Below are 19,353 nucleotides of genomic sequence, written 5' to 3'. Positions count from 1 at the left end.
GGATCCCTTTAACATATACTTTTATAATAGATACTATCCACCCTATCCATACAATTTTAAAGTGGTATATTCAAGTAAACCAAACATACAGAAGCCAAAGAAGGGTTGTCTCCAAATCAATCATCCACAGGGTAGATAATAAAGCATCCCAGGAGGTCCCACGACAAGGACTCCTACCGATCAGAGGACTCATGTCCCTGTTCATACAGACTGCAGTGTAACGTGTGCTATTGCTCCATCTATAGACTATGGTACTGATAGAGGGAGCCAAGTACCGCAGGATAGGTGACGAGTGTTGATTCTGAGATGACCCCTTAAGGTTTTTTTTTACTTATTTTGGTTTTGTAAATATGATTCCTTCTGATGAATGATACAAAATGTAACAGTCTTAACTATACTATAGCCTTTGCTAGACCTCTCTCACATTCTGAACGTTCCTCAAAAACAACACCAACTCAAAATCCACTTGGCAAAGAGTAACCTCTCTCATGGAACAATGGCTGAGTGCAAGTCCTGTAGCTGATCTAGCTTTGCTTAGCTTGCAAGGATCGTATGCTCCAAGCTGTTTATAAGCAAAGTCTCAAATTATGTTGCACTTAATGTGTTGTTAAACTGTCTTTCACGATCTACAGAAAAGGTCAGCTCATTTCAGCGAACTAGGATGGATCCCATCAGGGAGAAGACATCTTTGCGGCACTGATTTAGAATCCTAAAGTAGTATTAAGTGTCTTGGGAAAGAGACGGATTAACATGTATAAAAAGGTCAAGAATTATTTTGTCGTATTGTTGTTTTGAGAAGGTTTGTCAGCATTGGGAATGGGGATTAAGTGCTCTTAGTTTTATTGTCCCCCTTTATGATTGTATATTTATTGCTCTATATCCTAATGTGTTTTGACCTTTCTCACAGATAGGACCTAGACAAGAAGGTGACATGGTCCACTGAAGCTCGTAAGGAATGTCATGTCTCCTGGACTATTCCTCCTGTAAAGTCTAGGACTAGGGTCTACAGACTCCCTGGGGAGCTTAAGGCAAAATGGAGTCACCAAACCACCTTTTATTATCTAGAGAATGTGTCTGTCTCTCATACGAGGGGATATTAAATAGACAGTCTGCTTAGGAATAAATCTCTTACATTGATAGAAATGTGATGTTCTCACCTTTATAGTGTGTGTCCATTACACTAGACCATTAAAGCATGTAAGTACGGTAAGTTGCTTGAGGTTCACCACGTTGAACCTATTTCCTATGGTTAGTTTCCCCACTTGCATTAACAGTGAAGTGTGACCTCAATGAATGATTATATTGATTATCCACTTGCCATTAGGAAAACAACAAGCAACTGCTAACAACCCTACATCCATATACAGTTACTACAACATAAGGTGCATGATAAATGAGAATTACATTGGATGTGAGATGATATTTCCACAGGCCTTGATTTGACTAACTAGACCTAATAGTCAACCATGGTCCAAGTCAACATTACAGGATGTTTAAGCCAGCCAAAGCTTCAGGTAATGGCATAAATACTGGTGATACTACAGTACATACATTTGCAGTGCCAGATCCATTGTGTAACACCCACATAGACATTATTTAATCGACTGGTCCATCAAATTGATAGTAATATAATGTATATGGCCACCTTAAAGGGGTTTCCCCATGAGCTCAACCATAGAAATGTGTAGAAAATTAAAATTTTTAAAAACTTTTTACATTTTTTAAGTTTTAAAGATTTTCTCTAACCATCTTAGTGGTGACAATATATTGTCTTGATAGGTTGCCAATAGATACAACCGTGAATACAGAAACTTTCTGTAGTCTGGGATTTTTCCGACAACCAGCCATGATTTTCCTTTTCTCTTCTCATACATGTAGTGTCCCTGCTCTGATCAACAGTTCACAACAAGGAAATCATGACACGTAGAAGACCATAAAGACTTTCTTTATTCATGGTCGAATCCATTGGCATCGAACCAAGACAGAAGAGTTGATATGTTGGTATTGTAATAGATTAATACTTGTGTTTGTGAAGGGCAGGGTACGAGGAAAGCAGAGTGACAACCAAGCCATAGTATAATTAGAGGTTGTCACTGGGATCTAATGTCAGCCAGGATGGACAACAAGCATCAGTGAACTCCATAGACTGCCCTCTAACCTATACCCTACCATTGGTACTCTAGGAAACCTAGCAATAGCTTGCCAGAGCACGTCTGGACCTCAGGGTTGCACAAGAGACAAAGAGCCATAAGCTCATAAAAAACTCATAAAAAACACATTTTGCCTCTATAAAGACATTACAATTGTAAATGTAAAAGTGAGAAGAGACCATTAAGTGTAAATTAGCATGTCAGTAGCAGACAGGGATCAAAGTGATGCTGCTGTAGATACACCATTAGGAGGGCTGTGTGAAATCTGATGTCCTGCCTGTGTAATGAGGGCTATGTAATTTTACGTGCGGGCACATACAGGGTTACCTTTGTGGAAGCTGCACGGATAGATTAAGGAATTACCTACATATCAAGCAAATATTGCAGGTAAAATTTACTAATCCTAGCTGATCTGTGTTCCGACCAAACCTCTCTATGGTGACTGTGCCCCATGTCTATTTGCACGCGGTCCTTTTCTCATCACCTTTGCAAAATTCAATTTTTTGATAAACCTGAGAATTGAATCTGGGCACAATAGAAAAGAGAAACCTTCCCTTATATTTTCGTCTTTTGATCAGAAAGGACGTACAGGAGAGAAGTGACATGAAACAGGACTTATCTCAGACTCTAAGACCAGTAAGGTCAATGGAGGAACAAAGAGTTTAAAGAGATACCATTTCAGCAATTCTTTAAGATACTAATGCACTGTAGGTTAAAAAAATGAGAATCTATGTATAGCATTATATTATTGCATTTATTATAATACTGGAAGTTTATAGGGACGTTATAATTGCTGTTTCACCCATTAGAATATCATCTGTCATCTATATACCATAACCAGGGGTGTAACTATGAAGGGTACTGTGGTTGTAGTCAGGTCCTGGGAGGGGGCTTTAATATGTCCCTCTAGAGGTGTAGCTATATGGGATGCAGAGGTGGCAGTTATACCCAAAATCCCCATAAGAAACCAGTATTATGAATGACCCAGTATGTAAGGGCCCTGTTACAGACTTTCATTGGGGCCCAGAAGTGTCAAGTTAACATGGCTAGGGGGCCACATGGTGGCTCAGTGGTTAGCATTACAGCCTTGCAGCGCTGGAGTCCTGGTGTTCAAATCCTGCCAAGGGGAAAAAAAAACATCTGCAAGGAGTTTGTATGTTCTCCCTGTGTTTGCATGGATTTCCATCCCATATTTCCATCCCATATTCCAAAAAAAGACATACTGATAGGGAAAAAATGTACCTTGTGAGCTCTATGTGGGGCTCACAATCTACATTTACAAAAAAAAAAGTTAACATGGTTATACCAGGTTCACATTAGCATTCGGGTTACCCGCGAACACCATAACCTATCATTTCCACCGGTTTTATACCGAAATCGACGGAGAGAAGAGACCACGGCCGTTTTTAAGCAATTTCAGCAGCGATTTTCAAAAAGTTCTGAAAAACTATTCTTGGAATGTAAAGGGAACAAATCCAATATTAGAAAACTATTAGGGCTATTCACTTTATACAAACCTAGCCTATATTTTATATGAATGAGTATAAATGGTCTAAAGCCATTTTGCCCATAGCAAAGAAAAAAAAGGCTTAACCTCAAGGGCAAAGGTGAGAGATTTCTGGCTGTCTATCACTGTAAGGATATACAGGACGTCATTGTATGTCCAATAGACAAAGTAGTACAACAGTCCCTCATTGTCCCCAAGGCCTACAGCATAGCCTTGTGGCTACTTAAATGAAGCAAGGGTCATTTGACTCGTGTCGGGGTTCCTGTTTCTTTTCCTGATAAAACCAGCATAAAAACATAGGGGTTATGTAGCTGAGGGCTAGAATTAACTCTATTGTACTTACTGTGATTTAATAGGTAAACAGGGTATTTCTGGATGTTGTTAAACCGTCATGTTAATGAATGAAATGTGGCAGAGCTGGTAAATCATTAACCACATAGAAAATAGACACCACAAGCATTACAGACCTAAGAGGGAAGATTGGCTTCTAAAGGTTTCAGTGGGATCTTCTATAATTTCTATATATGTATAACGCTTTAGATTCCGATTTATTTACCGCCAGCAGAAAGAAATATTTGGATACAAATATAACACCAAAGACATACTGATAGGGAATGTAGATTGTGATTCCTATATGGGACAGTGACCGACAATATCTGTAAAGCGCTGCGGAATATGATGGCACTATATAAGTAAGCATAATAACAAGTGTTCCCTGTGAAGTATATATACCTTTACAGCCCTGTGGACCTTGTGTATGACAACTGCTCTAGTACAGGCAAGAACAGGAGGGGTGGAATATGTCCGGGAATAGGCAACGCTTCACCGGCAGGATTTGATGCAGGTTTAAAGTTTTGCACTGAAAGTTTTAGGCATAGAGTGTAACATGCTGCTACTGTAGACCACAATGGGTCAGCTGCCCGCTAGTTTGCAATGGCTAACCTGTTACAATGGCTAACCTGTTACAATCCGTTCCTATGTGTTCTCAACCTAAGGCCCCATGCAAATGAACAAAGTTCCTTACCGTATATTATCAAGAATGTACTTAGATCCCAAATGTAAAGCACCATGGAATTAATGTTGCTATATAAGTAAATAATAATAATATTATTAATAGATAGTATATGGACCCATTCATTTTGCGAAACGATCCGCAAAATATGAATTGAGTCCTATATACCTGTGTGTGTATATATATATATATATATATATATATATATATATATCACAGGTCCAAATATACATAGATATGGTTTATTTTTGGGACTCTGAGAACAGAGATGACATATGTTTCTTGCTCAATACAGATCTGTACAATAAAGGTCATGTACATGTAGCCCAATGCTTTCATATCGCCCTTTTATGATGAAGAATAATATATGATCTGCTTTGATACGATGGGCAGCTTCTCTAGGTCTTGACTGTCCAAGTTTTTGCAGAGGCCCTAGGAGTATTCTGTGTTACTCCCCTCCTGTTACCTCTGAACCTATAGATAGTGGAGAAAGGACAGATTTTGGCTAAGGCCCCTAAATTTCCCCCTTGTTCATGGGGACTGCAGCATAGGGAGTGGCTGCAATTCCCCGCACAGCCAGGTGGGGCACCACTGTGCAGGGATGATGGTGAAGGGCACTTGTAATCAATGCTTAGAAATGAATATTAAAATGTTGTATTTTACATGTACAAACTCCCAGATTATAACACAAAAGAATACTCAATTTTACATTTTTTGCAAGATGTTGAGCTTTTCCTAAATTTGATACAATGTGTGTCCACGTCTCCATCTAATGCATCTATAGGAATTAAGCGATTGTTTGCAAATACTTATAAATACACATCTTAGATGAACGTACATAATTATTTGCTAGTTTATTTTATTGGTGTGATATCACTGTCTGTACTGGGTTTTACAATCTAATTTCCTATCAAACCTATTTATACTATATTATTCCACCTAGTAAAAATTACTGACTGGGACCGCAATGTTTTTCACCTTTTCTTGCAGGAAATATCCCATGTAATATTTCTAATTGGTGGCCAATGATAACAAACCACACTCTACAGGGGTCCTTTAAGGGGAACACTAGTTAATAGTGGGAGGATTTGGTAGGTATTCGGTCTCCCAGCAGGAATGCCAGGCCTTGGCCTGCCCACATGTTTACCCAACTATATGTGCAGTCTTCTCATCTGGTTAAGATATCAGTCCCTTAATATCTAATAGAAATGGACACAGGGTAAAGCTAAAGGGCAAATTCCCCTCTCGGAGATTCGATAAGGGCTGCCATGGGGACATGTATACCTTTCAAATGCCACTTCCATTACACTTCAATAGCGGCCGCGAGCCTTTCTTTCAGGGTACAGACATTTCTCCACCACTTCATGTTCTCAGCAGGGGTTCAGTAAGTTTCGCTTGATGCAAACATGATGTCCATCAGAAAATATAGAGCGGGACAGAACCTGATTCCCATTGGAACCAAAGGAAAACAGCCAGGGTTTATCCTGGATTAGACATCAAAGGGAGGTGATATCATGTGTTTACTACGGGATGCTTGGAAAGTGGAATATTTTTCTCTCCAGAAGGACTTAGGCTATGTAAGAATTGATGTATGTCTAACTATTAAAAGGCTAAAGTGTTTTTTTTTATCAGTTTATATTTGTGCATAAATATACAGATTTAACTGGAACTGGAGATTTACTAAAAAAACTAAAAAAAAAAATATACTAAAAATAAAAAAAAAATCTGCTCTTGAAAAATGAAAGCTGCTTTGTAATTGGTTTCTATGGGCAAAAGAGATATTTTTTTTTTAGAAAATTTTTAATAAATCAATGTAAATGAAGGTTGATACGTCACTAAACGTTTGCTATGCATCTGTGTATTATGATAACTCCTCACATTATTTTACAGAGTTTACCTAATGTATTATGACGGGCTATTGATATGCTACTATTGATACGACATGGTGATATGCTAATGAGTTGTGCCATAGCAGATGTAGATGTTGTCTGCACTCACTGTCTCTAGAAGGGCTTACAATGGAAACCAGATTTGCCATCTCTTTCAGCAAGTTGCCCAGGAGAATGGCGCACAGGCCACTGCAGATATGAGCGAGGCCACGCTTCCTATAAGTGGGACCATACCCACTTTCCAGGTGAGATACATCACTTTTTTGTCACGTAGGCTGAAATGTGCTGGTCGCGCCCTCTTTTTGGGGATGTGACCAGTACGTAAAGTGCCCACATCACATACAAGATGACTTCTAGTTTGGGTGGAGAATGCTACTACGTCCTGGCGTCTTGCCTGCTCTTCCAGCAAGTATGATATAAAGTCTTGATATCTATGCCCCCCATGGAGATATTTACCTTGGTCAAATTCGAACCCAGGACTCAAGATCTGTAATACAGCAGTGTTAACCGCTTAGTCACCAACATTTGTCATACACGTTCACTATTCCTACTAGCAGATGACGTAAACCTGACCCCATTTTAAGTTGCAGAAATCCAACTGGTCTTAAACAAAGTAACATGCTGAAATGAATATTAGACTAATAACCAATTTCAACAAGAAAATCTGACTATCCATTGTGTAAGCCCCCAGGTGTTCCACCAATGCCAGATGTCAGAGGAAATAAGCTGAGGTTAGATTTCAATATGCCCAATCTTTTTGTTCTAAAGTGGCAATAAGGCTGGGCTCACACTAGCGTAGGTGTCCGACAGCTCGTGTCCGCAGCTAATGTCTGCGCAAGATTTTAGCATCGGATACTAGCTGTGTCCGTTTACAATTTCCATTTTTTAAATGGGATATTATGTAGTGTCCTTTAGTGTCCATTTACAAAGATGTCCGATTTTTCAAGCGGACAGCAAAATCCTTCTGCTGCACAATTGTGCATAAAAGGGAACCACACAGCATATAAGCAAAATTGAAAAGTAAAGCCTACCGGTTTTTCTTAAAGGAAAATCATCCTTGTTATCTTGAGCCCCTGGTAAAGGATATTTGTATGATGGAGAGGTCCCGCTTAGTGGAGGAGAGCTTTGATCCAATGAAGTATGATGTGCTGCCCTGCAACATGGACAACTAAATGTGAAACAAGTATTTAGCTAGTGAAAGCCAAAAAATGTACACCTTTACAGTATATACCGTATGTACCAGTGAAAACCAAAAAATTTACACCTTTACAGTATATATGGTAAGTAATGTACCACTGAAAACCAAAAAAATTACATCTTTACGATATATACGGTAAGTGGGGTTGAGCCGATCTTGACTTTTCAGGATCGATTTTAAAATCCGATTTCCGATAATTTTTCATTCGAACCCGATCTCGATCCCAATTCCAATCCCAATGCAATTCAATGGGATTTTTTTTATTAATCTGAGATCAGATTTTAAAAGCAATCCTATTCACTATACAGCATGGAATCTAACAATTGTTAGAATCCACGCTGTGTAGTGAATCACTAAAGTAGCCAGAGGATTTTTTTTTAATCCTCTGGCTACTTAGTCCTCCCTGGTGTCCACTTACCTCCAGAGATGTCTGCTCCGGTGCCCTCCTTCTTCTTTGCCTCGCTGCCGCTGCACGCTGTTCTTCTCCCTTCGCTGCCCCTTCCCTGCCAGGTTAGGAGAGTGTGGGCAGGAGCCACAAGCCCCACCTTCCTAGCGCTTTAAACACTAACCTGGGAGGTGGGGCAGCAAGGCAAGAAGAAGGAGGGCACCGGAGCAGCCATCTCTAGAGGTAAGTATCTGCTAGAAATGTTTAGTTTAGCCTCCCATTCGAATGAATGGAGGCAGCCGGCGCACAGGGGGTGTGTCGGCTGCTTCCATTCATTCCTATGGAACTGCAGTGGTTGTGGGAAAAGATCACCGATCTCGATCCCACATAAAAAGATCATGTTCGGAGTTCCGATTGCGATCGTGAAATTTTCTCGATCGCCAATCGGAATCCGATCTTTTCCGAACACGATCGCTCAACCCTAACGGTAAGTAAGTACCACTGAAAAACAAAAAATGAACACCTTTACAGTATATACCATGAGTACCATTGACAACCAAAAAAAAATTACAACTTTACAATACATTCTCTTTTATTATATGTGGCACAAGTCATATCTCAGGGTGGGATTCCTAAACATTACCATCTCTACAACAAAGGGTGGCAAGGATGGGTCACATGGACATTACGGTCCATATTTTTTGTAACTCTATATACACCTCTGGTAGAGATGTTAATGTCCAAGCTACATTTGTCCTATATCTGAGTCCTCCTTGCTATAAACCTAGACAAAACCTTTACAATATCTGTAACATAATAACCCAAATTCTTTTCAAAAATAAGACATTGCTATCTGATGACGTACGTGTACCAAAGCTTGGGGTGACGGCCCATGGAATGATTGGTTCCGTTTGTAAAAGTATCTTTTGTTGCAGATTTACTCAGGAGGAATTCCTGCAGTTTCAGCTTCACCTCGGTGCTGGCCACAGCTCCTACAATCCGAAAAAACAAAAAGATCATAATGTTAAACTGATAGGAGCAAGAGACTTCTCTAGTCAAAACCTGAATACTTTGAGGAGCTCACAAGCCAGAAATCTTAACTTATAAATACATATTCATGGTCGAGTATATCCCCTGGGTGGAGAAGGGGTTAAATATGATTTAGGAAGTGTGACTTCATATTGCTTGTTTCTAGGTAACAGCTTCACACAGCATACACTCAGCGAGGAGGAAACTCCTATAAAAGTGACAATTTAATTTAGCTTCCCACACTATTTGTTTACCCATAGGGTAGTTGTGAAATTACTTACTGCCAGCATTGCAGATTAATATTGTGGCTCCGAAGACATAAAATACATTGAGTATGCTGTTGGAAAATGGATTAAATGCTCTCCCCTAAGGTCAATTAAACCTCAGCTTGTACTTATTGAGTGCTAAATGAAAAACCTGCTGCACCTACATGGTGGGATGAGAGCAAGGAACTCGGCCATTGCAGCAAAAATCAGTGCGGTTTCTAACAAAATAATAGACATCGTTGGTGGTTGTTTCATTGTTGACCTGGAAATTGTTACCAAAGTTGGATAATCTAAATTTGACTGCAATGACATCAAAGATCCACCCCCAAAGTACCTGCCAGAATGAAGAGCACCAGATATACTACATGAACATATGTGAGGGCCCCATACTACCTGGTGGCTCCTCTCTGGCAGTCACCAATGGCAAAGTGGTCCACATATTATCTAGCAATTCTGGAAACATGTCATGTGATCCTAAAACTCAAACTTTCTATGAGTATAAGGTCCAAAAAATTGTTATGATGTCAATACTGATGTACATGTCATCAGCTATGATGTATTACGACTGGATTATGACCTTTGGCATCATTCAACTAATCTTACATTTAAGAAATTCTAAAAGAAATTGGTAGAACTTGATGTGTCAAAGTCAAAGATTTCATTATAGAAAACTGAGGACTTCTATCACTTATGATGCCCATATAGACAAGGGTGAAATTGGTCAAACTACCTTATATGTATACATGGGTGCCTACTCTTCAAAAACAGAGTATATTAAGGAAAATATCATTGGATATGGTGAATTTTAACATGTTCTCATGGGGATATGCCGCCACCAGAGGTGTTTGGCAGCAGTTTACACCTATTATCCCATTGAGAATGCATGCACACTCAGTCAAACCAAGCAGACATGAGTATGAGGGAGTTAGGAGGAAAAGCCAAGTGAGCGTTTGTCCAAAGGTGTATGGCCAAACCCTAGAACGAAAGAAAACCTACAGTGGTGTGGACAGAATGACTTACAAGAAATTAATTTTGTAATTGTATTAATACATATTGTGTTATTATTTTCTTCATTGTCATGTGCCTCCAAAGTGGAACAGATGTTATTTTTTGATGTGTATATAGAAGTTCAGCACTCAGACATCCAGTGTCTTTATTTCAAGGCAACATTGCAGTCTCAAACTGTGCTTGAGAAAGGTTACAGATTGAGGATGGAAACGTTGCCTTGAAATAAAGACACTGAGTGTTTGAAATTATTGGAGTTCTACCATTTTGAGATACATATATATATATATATATATATATATATATATATATATATATATATATATATATATTGTAGAGCAGAGGGGTAGTAGTTCCATCCAGCCTCGGTTCCTTGGAGGTCCCAAAGCCACCTTTGTCACATAAGAAGATAATATTATAAATGACACATATTAGGTGGGGGACAGTGGTGGCCTGGGAGTAAAGCTGAGCGACTCAATATGGCCAATACAAAACACTGATTCAGAACATTTCTTTACCACTCCTGGGTTACCTCATGGTCTTTTTCAGTCATCTTTTGGCCTCTTGAAGCCTCCACAATGACATAACGATTTCAAATCGTCATTACATTGGTGTCCCCCTTGTGACCACTGAGGACCAATGACATATCTTAGTGGTTTCCTGTGATGTCATCTTGGAGGTCAGAAGGGAAGAAGGGAGTGGAAGGCGACCGAAGAGGACAGTGAAGGCGCCAAGGTGAGAGAAGGTGAATATCAGTCTTTATTATAATTCTACATATTCTCTGAACCTTATTCCATTCTTTGGTCTGAAGAGACCCCAGATTATAATAATAGCACTGCTGGAATTGGCGGGCATACCTTGTGAATATTAGTGAAATGAATTTCGCGAGGCTGACCCATCGCTACGCAGGAGCTTCGAGTTATGTCAATCTGACTAAAACTGACCGATGACAGACCATCATCAAATAGAAAGTTGATTGTGTCTAAGATTTTTGTCCAATGATGAGTTCATGACTGTGTAAGGTGCATTTGCCATAACACAAAGGAACCATCCACAGTGAAAGATCGCTCAATGTGCACCGATTGTCATTTATTATGTACGCTACGCACAGTTTGATCAAATGGAATGACCCAAGTGAACTAAAACGTGTATGGTGGCAATGGTGTAACGTTAATGGTTATTCAGTAGTCAACCAACTTTGATCTACTGTGTATGGCCACAGGTAAATATCCTTCAATGAAGTGCTAGGAACCTCTGCTGTGCTGGTAGAGTCAGCAACACTGCCGAAAGGCAATCCTTTCCTCTCTCATAGAAAAGAACCAATTACTTGAATCAGAAATATCAGGCCATGTTTGTCCATCCTTAGTCATAATGCTTACTTTATGGCATTGTATAAATGATACTAATAATATGCATATGACTAAATAATATGCAATTTCTCCTATATACATAATTTTTTAAAAATGTGTAATACGGCACATTGTATGATTTCTATAAAACACTTATTTAGTATCCGGCAGCATGAAGTATGGTCACCTCCTTACTAGATATAAGATAAGAAATGTTCGTCTTCAAAGAGAACTGCATGTATTTGTCTCCCTCTAGTGAGCAAGCACATACAACACTGGTCAAGAATAGCTTCAGATCTTTTTGGTTCCTCTTCATTGAAACATCCTGCAGATATTTGTCAACCTCTAAATATGTTCAAGGTTGCTCAAAAGGAACTAAAAATGTTTGTTGTGTCTAAAGAAACCAGCACATCCTACTCAAGGAACATCTAAAAATACAAGAGAAGTGAGGAAACAGTAGGACAGAGGTCTAAGGAAGTGTCCAATGGTGCTAAAATTATCTGTATGTTTTATCTGAGCCAGTGATAAAAAGATGTAAGCCACAGGTATCTCGGAGAAAAACAATATTATACTGTTGCAATATTCTGAATTTGCTGAGCTTCATAAACCAAAATGCTCTACCTCTAGGTATGGGTTGTCCTCCTACACCTTAATCTACTTTCCTTTATGTTTATTGGTTTCTCAACCCCTATCATACCTCAGGATGGACTACAATTTGTAAAAATAGGGTATTTTCTACCATGCCCATATGTAAGTGATCTTTTATAGAAGTAGGAACTGAATTTGATGCCATCATTATCTATGATCTTGGCGACCACTGCCATAGACTAGTCCTAATAACTAGAGATGAGCGAACAGTGTTCTATCGAACACATGTTCGATCGGATATCAGGGTGTTCGCCATGTTCGAATCGAATCGAACACCACGTGGTAAAGTGCGCCAAAATTCGATTCCCCTCCCACCTTCCCTGGCGCCTTTTTTGCACCAATAACAGCGCAGGGGAGGTGGGACAGGAACTACGACACTGGGGGCATTGAAAAAAATTGGAAAAAGTCATTGGCTGCCGAAATCAGGTGACCTCCATTTTAGACGAATAGTGGATTTCAAATCCGGGTCATATGAGAATGTGAACTTTGTGACTATGAGACAGGGATAGCTGTACAGGCAGGGATAGCTAGGGATAACCTTTATTTAGGGGGGAATGTTATTAAAAATAACTTTTTGGGGCTCTATCGGGTGTGTAATTGTGATTTTTGTGAGATAAACTTTTTCCCATAGGGATGCATTGGCCAGCGCTGATTGGCCGAATTCCGTACTCTGGCCAATCAGTGCTGGCCAATGCATTCTATTAGCTTGATGAAGCAGAGTGTGCACAAGGGTTCAAGCGCACCCTCGGCTCTGATGTAGCAGAGCCGAGGCTGCACAAGGGTTCAAGCGCACCCTCGGCTCTGATGTAGGAGAGCCGAGGGTGCACTTGAACCCTTGTGCACCCTCAGCTCTGCTACATCAGAGCCGAGGGTGCGCTTGAACCCTTGTGCACACTCTGCTTCATCAAGCTAATAGAATGCATTGGCCAGCGCTGATTGGCCAATGTATTCTATTAGCCTGATGAAGTAGAGCTGAATGTGTGTGCTAAGCACACACATTCAGCTCTACTTCATCGGGCTAATAGAATGCATTGGCCAGCGCTGATTGGCCAGAGTACGGAACTCGACCAATCAGCGCTGGCTCTGCTGGAGGAGGCGGAGTCTAAGATCGCTCCACACCAGTCTCCATTCAGGTCCGACCTTAGACTCCGCCTCCTCCGGCAGAGCCAGCGCTGATTGGCCGAAGGCTGGCCAATGCATTCCTATGCGAATGCAGAGACTTAGCAGTACTGAGTCAGTTTTGCTCAACTACACATCTGATGCACACTCGGCACTGCTACATCAGATGTAGCAATCTGATGTAGCAGAGCCGAGGGTGCACTAGAACCCCTGTGCAAACTCAGTTCACGCTAATAGAATGCATTGGCCAGCGCTGATTGGCCAATGCATTCTATTAGCCCGATGAAGTAGAGCTGAATGTGTGTGCTAAGCACACACATTCAGCACTGCTTCATCACGCCAATACAATGCATTAGCCAGTGCTGATTGGCCAGAGTACGGAATTCGGCCAATCAGCGCTGGCTCTGCTGGAGGAGGCGGAGTCTAAGGTCGGACCTGAATGGAGACTGGTGTGGAGCGATCTTAGACTCCGCCTCCTCCAGCAGAGCCAGCGCTGATTGGTCGAGTTCCGTACTCTGGCCAATCAGCGCTGGCCAATGCATTCTATTAGCCCGATGAAGTAGAGCTGAATGTGTGTGCTTAGCACACACATTCAGCTCTACTTCATCAGGCTAATAGAATACATTGGCCAATCAGCGCTGGCCAATGCATTCTATTAGCTTGATGAAGCAGAGTGTGCACAAGGGTTCAAGCGCACCCTCGGCTCTGATGTAGCAGAGCCGAGGCTGCACAAGGGTTCAAGTGCACCCTCGGCTCTCCTACATCAGAGCCGAGGGTGCGCTTGAACCCTTGTGCAGCCTCGGCTCTGCTACATCAGAGCCGAGGGTGCGCTTGAACCCTTGTGCACACTCTGCTTCATCAAGCTAATAGAATGCATTGGCCAGCACTGATTGGCCAGAGTACGGAATTCGGCCAATCAGCGCTGGCCAATGCATTCTATTAGCCCGATGAAGTAGAGCTGAATGTGTGTGCTAAGCACACACATTCAGCACTGCTTCATCACGCCAATACAATGCATTAGCCAGTGCTGATTGGCCAGAGTACGGAATTCGGCCAATCAGCGCTGGCTCTGCTGGAGGAGGCGGAGTCTAAGATCGCTCCACACCAGTCTCCATTCAGGTCCGACCTTAGACTCCGCCTCCTCCAGCAGAGCCAGCGCTGATTGGCCGAATTCCGTACTCTGGCCAATCAGCACTGGCTAATGCATTGTATTGGCTTGATGAAGCAGTGCTGAATGTGTGTGCTTAGCACACACATTCAGCTCTACTTCATCGGGCTAATAGAATGCATTGGCCAGCGCTGATTGGCCGAATTCCGTACTCTGGCCAATCAGCACTGGCTAATGCATTGTATTGGCTTGATGAAGCAGTGCTGAATGTGTGTGCTTAGCACACACATTCAGCTCTACTTCATCGGGCTAATAGAATGCATTGGCCAATCAGCGCTGGCCAATGCATTCTATTAGCGTGAACTGAGTTTGCACAGGGGTTCTAGTGCACCCTCGGCTCTGCTACATCAGATTGCTACATCTGATGTAGCAGTGCCGAGTGTGCATCAGATGTGTAGTTGAGCAAAACTGACTCAGCACTGCTAAGTCTGCATTCGCATAGGAATGCATTGGCCAGCCTTCGGCCAATCAGCGCTGGCTCTGCCGGAGGAGGCGGAGTCTAAGGTCGGACCTGAATGGAGACTGGTGTGGAGCGATCTTAGACTCCGCCTCCTCCAGCAGAGCCAGCGCTGATTGGCCGAATTCCGTACTCTGGCCAATCAGCACTGGCTAATGCATTGTATTGGCTTGATGAAGCAGTGCTGAATGTGTGTGCTTAGCACACACATTCAGCTCTACTTCATCGGGCTAATAGAATGCATTGGCCAGCGCTGATTGGCCGAATTCCGTACTCTGGCCAATCAGCACTGGCTAATGCATTGTATTGGCTTGATGAAGCAGTGCTGAATGTGTGTGCTTAGCACACACATTCAGCTCTACTTCATCGGGCTAATAGAATGCATTGGCCAATCAGCGCTGGCCAATGCATTCTATTAGCGTGAACTGAGTTTGCACAGGGGTTCTAGTGCACCCTCGGCTCTGCTACATCAGATTGCTACATCTGATGTAGCAGTGCCGAGTGTGCATCAGATGTGTAGTTGAGCAAAACTGACTCAGCACTGCTAAGTCTGCATTCGCATAGGAATGCATTGGCCAGCCTTCGGCCAATCAGCGCTGGCTCTGCCGGAGGAGGCGGAGTCTAAGGTCGGACCTGAATGGAGACTGGTGTGGAGCTATCTTAGACTCCGCCTCCTCCAGCAGAGCCAGCGCTGATTGGTCGAGTTCCGTACTCTGGCCAATCAGCACTGGCCAATGCATTTCTATGGGGAAAAGTTAGCTTGCGAAAATCGCAAACTGACAGGGATTTCCATGAAATAAAGTGACTTTTATGCCCCCAGACATGCTTCCCCTGCTGTCCCAGTGTCATTCCAGGGTGTTGGTATCATTTCCTGGGGTGTCATAGTGGACTTGGTGACCCTCCAGACACGAATTTGGGTTTCCCCCTTAACGAGTTTATGTTCCCCATAGACTATAATGGGGTTCGAAACCCATTCGAACACTCGAACAGTGAGCGGCTGTTCGAATCGAATTTCGAACCTCGAACATTTTAGTGTTCGCTCATCTCTACTAATAACCAATGTGTCTCATATTACAAAGCTCTTACTTACTTAAAGGGGATGTCCAAACCTATGACATTTCTGGGAAAACAGTTGTGATCTTACCAGTATTCTGCCACTCCATTGCTGATGTTTGGCAGGTCCCCGGTAAGGAAACATGACCCTCTCTAGCCAATCAATGGTCACAATGATGACCTTTGTGGTGTTGAAATGTCTGTCATTGGCTGCAGCAGTCACATGTTGTGTCAATAGGGAACCAGAACAGAGTCCAGTGAGGGACCAGGGAAGCATCAGAACTGGAGCAGCAATGGTAATGTATTAACCCTTTTGTTATTTTTACTGATAGTCCGATGCATACTGACCAACAATCCCAACTTTTCAGAGACAATTCTTGTCTAGATCTAAAAGTAGTTAGTAGTTTTAGGTAGGTCTGAAGTGGTCCCAAGAGTGGTACTCATATGCTCCAATTTTTACAAAAAATTGGTAAGTAGGACAGATGTTTCCCCCGAGTAATAGGACATAACTGGGCACCATACAGCTCCTTGGTGTGTCTCTTGGTCCCATGGACAGTGAATTGGTATCTCAAGTACCAATGCACATTAAGATGACAATTGTTCATGGCAGACTTTTTTTTTTTTTTTTTTAATGTAGATCGTAAGCCCTACATAGAGCTCACAATGTACATTTTTTCCCTATCAGTATGTCTTTTTTGGAATATGGGATGGAAATTCATGCAAACACAGGGAGAACATACAAACTCCTTACAGATGTTTTTTTGCCCTTGGCGGGATTTGAACACCAGGACTCCAGTGCTGCAGTGCTAACCACTGAGCCACCGTGTGGCCCCTATGGCAGACTTTCTTATAACAACTCTATTCTGCCTTAAACTATAGAAAGCAATCACTTAATCCACAGGAGAGAATACTTCAACAATAAAATATTTCTTGCCAGTCACCATATTGAAAGGAAAAGAGGAATGTGAATTTATAGGAAATGTGATCAACATTATGAAGGTCAAGCTGCCATATGCAATTTGTCTCTGTGAATACAGGGTGGAGGGTTCCTTGTGACAACCTGTAACAGAAGCTGATTTCGAGAAATAAAAAAACATAAAAAAACAAAACAAATGTAAGGCAAGTTCTATGGTATAAAGTGCGTTCTAATGTTCAGATTTTATGCTTTAATAATGAAGATAACTGATAATAATCATAATAGTAACACAAGCGACTATGGGAAATTACTACTATATATAACAGAATAACCGCCGTAAAAGCTCCCATTGATTTCAATGGAAGCGTGGATCGTATACATCGTGTGAACCCAGCCTTAAAGAGACTCCCTCACCTCTGAAAACCTCCTGAAGACTAAGGCACCAGGTTACGGAAAAGCTGCTTTTCCTGTTATGAATATTGCTGCAATATTTTTGAGCCAAACACAGGAGTGGGTACAAATGGGATAGCAAATATAAAGGAAACATTTATGATACTCCTTTCTGCTTAATACACTCCTGACTAAGGGGGCGTTCACACTTGCGCCCCGTGTCAGTCCGCCCAGGGAATTTTATCCTAATCCCCGGAGAAACTGCATAGGGGATGCCTTCCGGCAGTCAGTTTTAAAACCCATTCATTTGAATGGGTTTTAAGAGCAAATGGCGGTGTCCGTATGAGGCTTCTCCGTGGGGAAACCATTTTTTTATGGCTGGACACAAAGTCGTACATGTAGGACTTTGGGTCCGTCCAAAACAAACGCAGTTTCTCTGAGGCTTAGGATGGAAACCCAGCAGACTGACACAGAGCGGACAGGGGCGCAAGTGTGAACGGCCCCTAACCCCTCATTCACATCTGTGTTTGGTAATCTGTTTGGGGAGTCCGCATGGGGACAGACTATAATGGACCCGAGGGGCACTCGTTTTCACAGATCCATGAAAATGGACAAAAATTGGACATGACCTATATTTTCAGGGTCATAATCACAGTCATGTAAAAAGCCTCCATTCGCTAACATTGAATACTATGTCATTATTCACTGCTGTGTGAATATAGCTTTACACTAAATCACAGATGTCAGTGAATGTGTATAGCCATCAATAAAGTTATCTTTAGGCTATGTTCACATAACACTTCACTATGCAGTTTACGTGCAATAATACGTATGCATCTACAATCACTGCTACATTGATTTTAATGGGAAATATACGTCATTGTTTGCCTAATGTGTATTTATACAGGTTGCTCTTTATGAAAAAAAACATTATGCATAAAAATATAAAGGTGACATGTCACTTTGTATAGAGTTTTAAATCAATTGAAGGCACAAAATACAATTTGCATGGGTTTTGCTTTTTGGAGCGCACTTGACGTGTTTTTCCCAATACAGAAAAACAAAAAAGGAATGGATGTTTAACTCACAGCAAAATAGTCTCCTGCTGATCTATGGACAGTATGTGGCTGGTGAAAACATCATGCCAGCGCTGGTAAATAGCTTTATACACAAAGAGAAGGAAACCTCGACTTTTATTCCAAAACATGGAACATGATTTATAAATGGCTTGTTGTTTTTCCTTGTTACTGATGTTTTCTATCTATCTATCTATCTATCTATCTATCTATCTATCTATCTATCTATCTATCTATCATCTATCTATCTCCTATCTATCTATCTATCTATCTATCTATCTATCTATCTATCTATCTATCTCCTATCTATCTATCTATCTATCTATCTATCTCCTATCTATCTATCTATCTATCTATCTATCTATCTATCTATCTATCTAATCTATCTCCTATCTATCTATCTATCTATCTATCTATCTATCTATCTATCTTCTATCTATCTATCTCCTATCTATCTATCTATCTATCTATCTATCTATCTATCTATCTATCTCCTATCTATCTATCTATCTATCTATCTATCTATCTCCTATCTATCTATCTATCTATCTATCTATCTATCTCCTATCTATCTATCTATCTATCTATCTATCTATCTCCTATCTATCTATCTATCTATCTATCTATCTATCTATCTTTCTTTCTATATTTCTATCTGTATATGTTTTGGGTATTATTTAGCAGTTTTGATGTATATTCAATGCACATATAGCTCTTAAAGTGTGGTGCCACCCAA

At 41.2% G+C, this 19,353-nt stretch overlaps 1 protein-coding gene across 2 annotated transcripts in view; it reads right to left on the bottom strand.

The window, feature by feature from the left end:
- HDAC9 (histone deacetylase 9) overlaps positions 1 to 19,353 on the bottom strand; it is a 328,489-nt gene that overhangs the window by 46,405 nt on the left and 262,731 nt on the right. For both annotated transcript variants that reach the window (XM_075271432.1, XM_075271431.1), the window contains 2 exons: positions 9,007 to 9,133; positions 7,590 to 7,711 (listed from right to left, as the gene is read on the bottom strand). In XM_075271432.1, the coding sequence (XP_075127533.1) occupies positions 7,590 to 7,711; positions 9,007 to 9,133 (249 nt within the window). The remainder of the gene's footprint in view (positions 1 to 7,589; positions 7,712 to 9,006; positions 9,134 to 19,353) is intronic.

Source organism: Leptodactylus fuscus, chromosome 4 (genome assembly GCF_031893055.1).
Source record: "Leptodactylus fuscus isolate aLepFus1 chromosome 4, aLepFus1.hap2, whole genome shotgun sequence".
NCBI lineage: Eukaryota > Metazoa > Chordata > Amphibia > Anura > Leptodactylidae > Leptodactylus > Leptodactylus fuscus.
This window is presented reverse-complemented; position numbering and strand designations above follow the sequence as displayed.